Below are 11,523 nucleotides of genomic sequence, written 5' to 3' on the forward strand. Positions count from 1 at the left end.
AGCAGATTTAATATTTGGTGACTGATGTTTCAGAACAGGTTGTTCTATAGAGCTTCTCAATGAAATGCCTCTCACAGCTATGAGAAGGGAGTCGTTTATAGCTCAGGAGACAGAATAATATCTTTCAAGTTGCATTTCACCTCTGGAAATTCTTCCAGTTTAATTCTGCTTCTTCGGCTGGAGGCCAGCTCTTCCGAATTCCTCCAGATACAGAGCTGAATCTAAACTTGGACCAAAAAAAAAGTACATTATAAATATTTGGGTGAAGAAACTGTGAGATTTTTGTAGGGCTGTGGGTTTCTTTTAGTTTTTAAGGTGCTCCAGAAATCTTTCTGAGAACCCACTTGTGATGGTGTAATAACTGGCTCCATCAGCTGTTCTTTATTAAAACTGTAAAATACTGTAATAGAAATATAATTCCACTTTATAAATGCTCATAAAAATATATATATAATGCATACGAACACCCATAATGTACATTTTAAGTCGAAATGTGTATCTCTTTAACCATGTTGGCACTACCAATTGGAATTTCATTGCATATCGTGTGGCTGATGGAGAAGGCATATTGAAATCAAGCCATTAAACATACCATCTCCATTTTTTATTTCACTAGAGTATGTTTGCTGTATTTTTAAAAGAGCATTGAAAAGCCCAGGAGATGAATTCTGCTCTGAAATTGCTATTTGCTGACATAGAAATAGCTGTAAAAATACAAGTGGAGAAAAATACAGTATAGCAATATATTTTCATTTATTTGGGGGAAAAGTAGTTTTAAAGAAGAATTATAGCCTGTCTTCTGAATGATAAAGCAGTATAACTAGCATTAAACACAGCTGAAATTTTGTAATGACCAAACCTCAGCTCATCCAAATCCCCAATAGCATTAACTCCCTAGAATTGGGGTGTAAATTTGATTAGCCTTACAACAGACATCAGACACAAATGTTCTTCCTTGTAGTCATATTAAGTGGCTGCAAAGAAGACGACAAGGCATTGTAGAGCAGCGCATCCAACCTTTTTAAGCTAGGGACAAGCTCCAGCTCACCCAGCTTTCCAAACTACATTTAAATACAGGGTAATTTCATGAATTCTGATATAACATGAGGATTACATATGGTGAGATGAGAGGGATTTAGCAACTGTAGTCTTTCTATAAACCATCCAGAAGCTTTTCTTCATCCTTTAGTTCTCCTGATTGACATTTTCCGTGTAAGCTTAGCTTCTGTCCATGCTTGTTTAATTTTGTGCTTTTTAAATAGGTTTTCACTGCTCTTACACTGTCCTCTAGCATTAAATTTGATGCTGTAACTCGTGGTATGTTCCTATTTTACATGGAACTAATCCGAGTATTAGATAAAAATTTTTCTTTAAATAAGCTATAGGTTATAGAGGTGTCCCAGGGTGGATTTCTAGAAGTGAGAGTCAGGGACTAGAAGGAACAGTAAATTATGAGACCTTAAAGACTTCCAGGTCAACAGACTTGGAGCAGGTTCTCTGGTGAGCTGACAATGTGTGCCATGGCACAACTCCCCATGCTCCCCATGCAAAACGCAACGCTGCTCCTTGGTTTTGGTGGGTGGCACCATCACTCTGCCTCGTCCTGGCTTCTCCGGCCACTGGCACCCTGAGGGCTGGGTTGTCCATGCCTGCCCACACCACAGGGAAGGAGCTGTGCATGTGTGGTGCCACCCTGGCTTTCAAGCTGGGCCCAGTCTGTCGAGTAATCCGAGAGGTCCCACGTACTCACCTCCTGCCAGGCCAGGAGTTTTGCTGTAATTATTATTAATTTATTGTGGTTTTGTTTTCATTTCTTTCAGTAGGTAGTTCTGATGACACATTTCTGGCATAGCTTTCTATTCTGAGGCCCTGGTTTTTGTTGTTGTTTGGACACAGGCCCATTTGGAGTGAATTTCTGAGATCAACCCTGATTTGCTGATGAATCACGCTACTTTTAAAAGAAAAATAAAGAAAAAGCTAGAGTGGTTTACTAGTTATAGAAACAAATTCCTAACATCAAGAATAAAACCACAGATATATACAAATGGAAAATAAGAAACACTTCTATGGTCATGAGAAATGGAAACATGGGAAAAGTACCATTATGAATTTTGAGTTGTAGTATTCCTTTTTATCTCTTAATTAGACTGTTTACACAGCAGTTGTTTTATAAATACATATTTGGCCCTACTGATGGAGATTTCGCAATACTCCTTAAATAGTGCAGCCCAGCTGAGAACCAGGTGGGGCTCAGCCATGTCCTACTTAGTTTAGGGGGTAAATGGGACCTATTGTGTCTTCTGGGAACTATTTGGTATTTGGTAGGACTTGGTCACTGTAACCAAGCCTCGTGCATGCTGGGAATTAAATCTTTTAATTATTTTAATTAAGGTGGGTCAATTTATCTTGTAATCTCCATTTATGGCCCGTCCCTGTGAACTGCGTAGCAATGGTGACTCATGACTCATTATGTGCTGAGAGATCTGTCTCCTTGGGCCTGCCAGTCAGCTCCCTCCTCCACTGGGGACAATATGACTTGGGCCTGAAGCTGCCTGGCTCCATGCAGGTGCAGAAAGAGACCGGTTGCATTTCTGGAGTTCACATGCCGCCCTATGTCTGCCAGCACAAATGCAGTGTGCTGTGTTGAATTGACCAGACTGCCACTGGTTGGATGGCTCTGATCTGAAGTTAAAATTTCCCTCCTCGCCAGCTGTCCCAACTTCCCAAACAAAGCTGTTGTGCCTCCTGATGGTTTTACGGCTTCACAGGAACTGCTAAAATAAGCCAGCTCTTCAAACACCTGTTGAAGAGTCCTTATTAAAGTCCTCATAAACAATTACGTATAATGACAACACACCCCCAGACCCTCTGACAGGGATGTGAAACAGCTGGGCTTCTCTGGCAGTAACTGTTTTTCTATTTCTTCAGTTTGGAGTCTCAAATGAGCAAGTGGCTTTACCAAACTGTGGGTTTGTTCTTTTATTCTATATTTTTATAAACAATGAAATGTATAGCCAAACTGCTAAATTGCAAAGAATGTTACTACTGTTATTACTGAGAGCACCTTTTGGTAGCGTCGGCTCGGCAGCTGGCTGTGGTTGCAGCTGGTCTTGCTCATGCTGTGGCAGGCAAGGACCTCTCTTTGTTTCTGCAGTCCTGCTTCAAACGTGCAGACACTGAAGGAGGGAGGGACCAACTTGAGGGAAGCACCCTAATGTGACAGTCAGTTCACAGGTCACTCTCTCAGTGGGAATTTACACACCTACAACAAAAGCTATGTAGACCTCAGACATCTTGCAGGCCATCACCTCCACTCTTTTCCTAACTTCCAAAAAACACCACTGCAAAGAGAAAGGCTTGAGCATATGGGTAAATAAACAGTCCAGCTCACTACATTACTGGATTTCAACAGATTTCCCCACTTTCTTCTCAAGAACTCCTCTCACTGATTCCCCCACTCCATGTAGTAGAAAGTAGACACCCTCCCATGCTTGGAGGAGGTGAGAGGAAGAGTCTGTACCTTCCAAATCCTTCCAAAGATGTATGTTGTTGAAATACTTCCTTGCTCCCAAAAGGAGATATAGATGGAAACCCACACGAGGAAACCAAATGTTGTAATCTGTCATCCAGGATTGGGGATGATGATATGATCCTGAGTACCCTTTCAGTATATCAAGGAAATTAATTTACAGCTCTCAATGAGGAAGATACGCTTTCACAGAAATGTTCATCCCGCACATAAAAGACTTTCAGATTTGAATTGGGTAAACCTTTAGTACAGCACACCACTTTTCACTGATTCACATGAGGTTTTATAAAGGTCTTACTGGCAGCGCTTTAAATATGCACTAAACCTCATTAAGCACTTACCGCATTCCAGATGATAATACCATTATATTCTTGCAACCCATCACAACTAGATGCCTCATAGGCCAAGACCTTTCCCAACAGCAGGAAAACCAGCATGTTTATCAAATTTTACTCCAAGGATTCCTTTCAAGTTCAACTCTTACTCTCCATTTCCCCATGGATCTGTGAAATTGTTTCTTCGCACAATGGTATCACATCCAAGGAGGGTGTGGGAATTTGCACCAGTGCTATCAGGCTCATCCTGAGCTACATTACCTATGTCAAGGTTTCCCTGTGACTTCTCTCTAAATTTTTTGCCAAGAGAAATTTTGCCCTTTCCCATTGCCCAGGTTCCCCATTTACCCTGCAGTGCTTCTCAAACCTCATTCCAGCCATGAACAACTTTGCATTCCTTAAATACTTGTAGACTGTTAGCCTCCTATTTGTACAGAACAAAATCCTTCCAGTAATCCCCTATATAGTTCTTCTCCTTGGCTGAGGAGTTAAAGGTGATATACTTTCTAGTCTGAAACTTTTAAAATGGATCTTAGAACAGATATGCTTCTTTGACACTCATGCATGTAAAAATAGCAAAGCCAAGGTCTCGGTGACCTCCTCTGTATATATTCAGATATTAAAGGTAAGCATATGCAGTAAGTATTTGCAGGACTGAGACTACAGGGACTTAGTACACCACAGTCACAATGATAACTTGCCTTACTAATTTAGTAGGTGCAAACTTAAGATTCAAATCATAGGCTCTTCCTGAAAGTAGCAAAAGATTCTTTCATTAGATATTATCCTGTAATATTCAGTAATGTTTAAGCCAATCAATTGATTTTTGCCTCAACAAACATATTTCTCTTATCATAAACTCTTAAAATCAACAAACAAACAAACAAAAAAGCCCAGACTTGCTCTACTTTATGGAAGGCCTGACATCTAGTCCCAGGAATTTCAGTGGTTAATAATGCAAACGTCACACTCAGGTTATGACTGTACTGGGGAAGCCGAGATTCATCTTGTTCAATGGCACCATCTTCAGTCAACTACAAAGCTGATAGCAATGGCATTAATAAGAAGTCATGTTCATGTGTCCTAAGTCAGGAAAAAACACAGTATCAGTGCTTCTGAACTTACACGGTGTGGTGATACAATCTCAGGAAATTTACCGTTGCAGGAGAAATATCAAGAGTATGGGTCCCCCCATAAAAAGGAAAATCTCTATACATTTTGTCTGCTTTAAACTGAGAAGAGAAAAATGGTGATGAGTTTCCAGTCACTTCTGGGAAACTCTTGTCTTGGTTTGTTTTTCTTACAGGGCTGATTGGTTTTATTTAATTATTTGTGAAGTAATTTATAGATCCAGATCAATGTAAAAATACGTTTTCAGATTGTTTCTTCATTTTGGAAATACAGAAATAGCTTGAAGACCAAATCATGCAGCATTCCGGCCTTATAAGTGCTCAGAAAGATTCCATAAATTAAATACCAATCCCCAAAGTTTAGAATTAACTGTGAAAATAGTACATACTGCCCTAATCCTTGATCTTTCTTTGTGCTTCAAGACTGAAAGTATTAAAAAAAAATATTTAACCTGATAGTAGAATTAGAGCCCATCCTTTTCTTAGGTGATACTATAGATATTTGTGGGAGTCTAACGCCAAAAATAAATGTCATAATATATTTATTCTTATCACTGGAAAGCGACTTTTAGCTCAAAATAAAATTATTGGAACATTTGTTTGTGAGGCAGAATTTTAGAAAATTATTTTCATTCTATGTTTACCAGAAATGCATAGCTAATTGCCAGCCAGCTCCTCCCCATCTTCTTCTTCCTTTCTTCCCGCATGGGCTTTCAAAATGGAAATAGTATATGTAGGCACCTTGTTCTTACAGTTAAACCTGAGGGACCTAAATGAATCTGGATCTAAAAATAGCTTTTTCATCCTTCTAAAGCTGACGAGTATTTCACGGTTTGTGTTTCCTTTTCAGCTGACCCCCTGGTTGGAAGTATTGCCACTCAGTATATGACTAACAGAGCAGAGCACGACAGAATGGCCAGACAGTGGACCAAGCGATACGCCACATAGGAACCTACTCTAGGATTTGCTGGACCTGTGCAAGCACATTCACTAAGTGCATCAATAGCCCTTCCCTTCATTCTTATTTTTTATTAAATTTTGAACCATTTTGTGACAAAAGGTTGTCCTTACTTTCTTTTTTGGTTTTATTTTTATTTTTATTTGTTTGGGGGTTTTTTGTTCTGTTAACTTGAAAGTTGTTTCCCTCAAATGTAGACAGGGAATTTTGGTTATCAGTGCAAAGAATGTTGGATCTGTAATAGTATAGAGCTTTGTCACAAAGCTTTGTATTAATGTGTGGGGTTTTTTTCTTTCATGTGGTTTTTGGAAAAACAAACAAATTCAGAATTATATCTCATTTCTACTTAAATGTAGTGTTTAGGGTTATTTTTTTGTACTGAAGTCTTTAATGGTGGGTGCATGCTACTGGGAACAAGTTTTGTATAAAAGCTTAAAATCAAGAATCACTGTGCATTACTAAGACTGTGTTTATCATTAGCCTTCTGTTTCCCACACAAAAGGCTATTGCGTTGAACAAATTAATATGTATTTTGATTTACTTAAAAAAAAAAAGTGCTTGTAAATTTCTTAGGGACCTGCCACTTTTGACTGTGGATCAGTTGATGTACACTTGTATTATTAAAGCACTCAATAAAACACTGTGGCTGATAAATGCACTTCTTGCAAGGCGATGCTTTTGCGTTTGTGCAGTATAGGCTGCATAGTCCTCACATAATACAACTGCAGGTTAAGCAACTATTTAGACCTAAACTATTAATTTCTTCTCAGCAATGCATTTCTTAGAAATTTCTTTCTTCATTGTGTATATCTTTCATATATAAACATCTTCCAAATTTTCAGGCCTTTCTTTCGCCTGCCGGTGCTCAGCTCAGCTATTCTGAAGCCTCTTGCTGTGTCTTTTATACTATGGCTTCACTATATCCATCTTGTTACATTTAAAATACTTGGCTATAAAAATAGTCTTGCAGTGAAAGCAGAATATTGATGATGATTTTATACAGCAGGCCTCATTTTGCCTTTCTCCACGCTCTTTAATTGTAAAAGCAACTGTTATTTAAAAAAATAAATGAAGGTTTTCGATGAGAAAATTGAGCCCATTGCACCAATCATTCTCAGCACGTTCAATGGCAAGGGTATTTCTATTCAGATTTGACCTTCAGGCTAATTTTAGATATGCAGCCATAGAAGGAAAACTTCTACTTGGCTAAGGAAATGTGTGGGTGTTGTGATTTAGAAAATATATACTGTGATGCTGATATCTAAATGTTCTTGGTGTTGCAAGGCATATTGGAAAATCCCTGTCTTATATAATTAAACATTACAGATGCTATATACAGCGCTTGCTTGCCCTCTCCCCTTTCTCCTTGCCTCTTATGTTTAAAGAAGATCCTATCTTAAAGAAGATGTATTACAGTAGGGACAGTATAAAGATACAGTGAGACCCAATCCCATTACACTCCAACCCAATTCAATCGCCCTGAAAACTAAAGCAGTCAAAGTGGCACCATAGGGTCTCTTCGCCAAGCACTGTGCTGCTCAGCATTTCCAGGTTGATTTGTTTTTCTCTCAGCCATTTGCTGACAGCTGAACAGACGCACAGCTTGGATCTACTGGTGACTTGTCCTCTGTGGAAAGAGAAGCTGAATGTTGACTTTGTGGTAGGTAGTGTATAACTACCACCCTACGCACCATGGGGATCTCAAAGAAATAGTCTCTTTTGATCAAAGCAAATGGAGAGACTTCTGGTGTCTGTAGAAGGGAATTGTTTACAACATTTTGGGGCCAACAGATCCTAAATACAGATGTGAAAGAACAATAAAAATTCAAAAATAAAACAGAACAAAATCCAAACCCCAGCCTTCTCTGAACCAGAACACCTTCTCAGGACAACTGTTATATGTGCTTCCCTTGGAAGTTGCTTCCACCATACAACTTGCCGTGAAGTACCCCCACGACTGAAGGGAACCTCCCCGCTGTAAAAATACAAGAAAGGGATAAAAGGATTAAAAAGAACAACTGCATCTCGCCCAGTACAGTATCTGCATTACTTCTTCTCTTATCCCCTCTGCTGAAGAGATTCCTGCTGTAAAAGACTCATATCCCCCAAGACAGCAATTAATGGGCAATTTCAGATTTTTTACAAATTACTTTGAGTGTCTGCCACTCTGCAGCCTTTATTTACACTCAGCTGAGAAGAACACAGTAATTTCCCAGGTACATTTTAAACCTGCTTGAAAAAAGTCTTTAATTCCTACTATAATCTTTTTTTTTTTTTTGCCAAAATATAAAGAAGACATTATAAACAGAAGAGCCTATTGTATCTCTAATGAAGACGTAACTGAAAGACAGCTGAGATACTTTGGAGGGAGAATCACAGAATTCTTAATAAATGTCTAGTCTCAGTTCATCAGCTCTCGCTTGCCTTTCTTACTGATCAAAAGCGGCACAGTTTGACTTTGCAGGTAAGGTGCCCTCTGTGTGAGGCTGAACAGTGACTTTGTCCTAGATAATATGAAACTACTGCCTTAAGAACCACAAGGATCTTAAAGAAGTAATCAGAAAGGATCAACCCTTGTTGATTAAAGCAGATGCAGAGTCTTCTGGCATCTGCGGGAGCCAAATGTTTGCAAGTCTGGCCATAAAACATTCTCCTCTATTTGTGAATCTTCTCTATTTGCCTCCCAAGTAATTCTTTTTCTTCATCTGCTAAACCTAGGAAATATGAAGCATTATTTGAAACCTGCTGTTGTCGCTGAGGAGAAATAATCCATCCCCAGCAGAATTTAGTCTGCCAGCAGAGCCCCACTGAACAATAATGTATTGGCATAGTCTCTTTTTCTCCTTTTTTCTACATCTAGAAAATATAGCACATTATTCTGTCCTACCTTTGCTCTTCAGATCCTACGCAAATTTAGCTGATTCCTGCTTCCTCTTATGCCAAATCATCCTTCTAACGTCTAGACAGTAAAGTCCACATGCTGCCTTCCTACAACTGGGTGTGAAGATCATTCAAATGATTGACACATAGTAAAAGATATTCAATAGCATACAGTTGTCCTAAAACAGTACATAAAGGGCATTCCTTCAGCAAATCTCAGTATTATCTCAGGGACACACAAGTGTTAAAACTGGATTTCATTGTTTAAAAGACATCTCAGAACTTTTCTGAATTCAGCTGCAATATCAAGTAAACGATATTTAACTTCCAGCAAACCCAGCTAAATGTCAGTGCTCCATATCCTTCGAGTTCAGCTCAGATGAAGCAGGAGTCAGGGAACCCTCTGAGCTGTGTTTATTCATTCACTAATTATTGAAGTGGCCTTCACATCCCTCTGTCCAACTCACTGAGTTCCCTCTCCAGAAAATCACAGAACAATAGAGTTTAAATTAAGGTACCCAAAAAAATCTTGTATTTCCAGAGACAGCATTTCCAGACTGCCTCAGGAGTGAGTTTTAGCAGCTCATAACCCTTTTGATTACAGACATCGTGGGTGACTGTAGCCAAACAGCTAAAATCCATTAAAACCAGCTGCTGTGCCATGAATAAGGCAGGAATAATTCCTCTTCAAAGATCTTCAAGTTTTCATATTGTGAGCTGCAGATGAATACACAGCCATATCCCATGCCCAAAACACAGGCAGCAGCTCACAGCCCTTCTTCCCTGCTACCATGTGCAATGATACCATGTCTGTATAAAAGACCAGAGGTCTTGGGCCCCATAAACCCCAAAATGAGGTCTCCCTTCAAGGAGAGAATCTCAATCTTTTAAATTCTGGCCCAATGCATGCTCTGGGTGCGGGGCATGCTCTGAGCTGCTCCTTAAGCATGTTGTTACAGCACGCTCCCTCTTGCTGGCTGTCTTATCTCCGTCATTAATCCCTCTGACTTACTCCTCTTTCTCATTCACCATTTCCTTCTCTCTGGCTGCTTTCTTCTGCTTGACTGATTCATTACTCGCAGCTGAGCGGCCACCCAAGATACTGATCCCAGTTCAAATAGCTCTTCCTGAAGTTGCCTAAGCATAGTATTTTCTTTGTCCCCCAAAGTACATGCCCAGAATGTACCCCCAGGCCCCCATCTGCTCCCTCTTGCCTAAGGTAGTGCCTACTGCAGCAGGAAAAGCAGAGGCGGCTCAGCTGGAGTATGAAGATGCCATGAGATGATTAAGACAGTGCAGGAACTCCTGGTTACTCCATCCCCAGGTTTATCCTGGGGTCCCTTTTCTCCTTTCCAGTTCTCAGAAACTTCTATTGTCTCTGAAGTTGGATGTCTTCCCCCAGGCCCAATGCGCTTGCCTGCATTTTGGGTTGTACAGACTAAAACAAGGACTCAGAATAAAAATTCTGGCACCTCCTAAGTCCAACTGTCCAGCCTTGGCAGCCACAATTCCTACAGAGCCAGCTCTTTCTACTTGTTTTCCATCCTCAGTTCTTTCTTCTCCTTTTCATTCCCTTTCATTTCTCCTCCTATCCTTTCCTCCACAACATCAATACTAAATCTTGAAGCTTCCTTCTCCCCTCTTCCCTCACCCCAGTCACAGCTCTGTTCTTCCCCGGGTGCTAAGGAGACCATGTCACGTAACATGGCCTCCCGGAGCTGCTTAAAATCCCCTGATTTTTAGGTCTTAGAAGCAAGAAAAAGCTTTGTATGAATGAAGTACTTCCTCATTGTGCCACGCCTGGCACTGGCTATAAACTAAATCACTTCTCCCACACACGTCATTAGCAGTAATGAAATCCAGGCTGGCCTGCCTCCTTAGCGTGATATCCATATGCAAATGCATTTCCTCCACTCAAACAATCTGCAGAGCCAATGCATGGCTGCTTGGGATGCCTCCAGCAGCCTCTCTCAGGTCACAACTGGAATATATTTGGGGACTACTCTTTACCAGGAAGAGTTTTACGATACCTTCTAATTCCCTAATTCCATCATGAACTTTAATAGGTACTTGCAGCACTTCGGGATAATGAAAAGCACAGAGCAAAAGATCCCTTTCATGTCTACTTTGATTGTGAAAGTAGTCATGGGCTAATGGAAGGTTGAAATAAAAACAAGGCTACTAAGCCATCCTAATCCCTTGCCAGTCCTAAATTAGAAAAATCCCGCTTCACATAACAGCTAAGTAAAAGCTATATTTACTTCTATAGGTTTTGCAGAATTTAATTAAAGCAAAAACCCACTGTCCAATAGTAAAAGTGGATGGTCAGATCATGCGTTTCAGGAGAGGCTTTGTAGGGAAATGCTTCCACTGGGAAGAGCTTCCCAGTGCCCTCATCTCTTCCACCTCTGCCAGGCTGCCCCCAGGACTCCTCTGTGGCAATCCCTTGGGAAACAGGGGCTAGAAACAAGCACCTCAGGTCATTCCTTATTGTCACTCCTCCTCAAATACACTCACTCACAACAGGCATTTGTTGCTGCAGAATCGCTTTTGTGTTGCTGAAGACCTTAGGGTCAAGAAAAACAAAGGGTCACACTTCAGTTTCTGTGAAATGCCTCCTTTCTTTGCAGTTGACTCATAGCCTTTGTAAGGCCCTGAATGGAGTCTCTTCACATGAATGGAGCTCCTACC

The 11,523-nt window shown here is 40.3% G+C and overlaps 1 protein-coding gene across 1 annotated transcript in view; it reads left to right on the forward strand.

Moving 5' to 3' along the window:
- LOC104482892 (ubiquitin-conjugating enzyme E2 E2) overlaps positions 1-6,610 on the forward strand; it is a 214,677-nt gene extending 208,067 nt beyond the window's left edge. The window contains exon 6 of the mRNA XM_086741574.1: positions 5,845-6,610. Within this exon, the coding sequence (XP_086597700.1) occupies positions 5,845-5,942 (98 nt within the window). The 3' untranslated portion in view covers positions 5,943-6,610. The remainder of the gene's footprint in view (positions 1-5,844) is intronic.
- The last annotated feature ends 4,913 nt before the right edge of the window (positions 6,611-11,523 follow it).

This window comes from Chlamydotis macqueenii, chromosome 2 (genome assembly GCF_036417535.1).
Source record: "Chlamydotis macqueenii isolate bChlMac1 chromosome 2, bChlMac1.mat, whole genome shotgun sequence".
NCBI lineage: Eukaryota > Metazoa > Chordata > Aves > Otidiformes > Otididae > Chlamydotis > Chlamydotis macqueenii.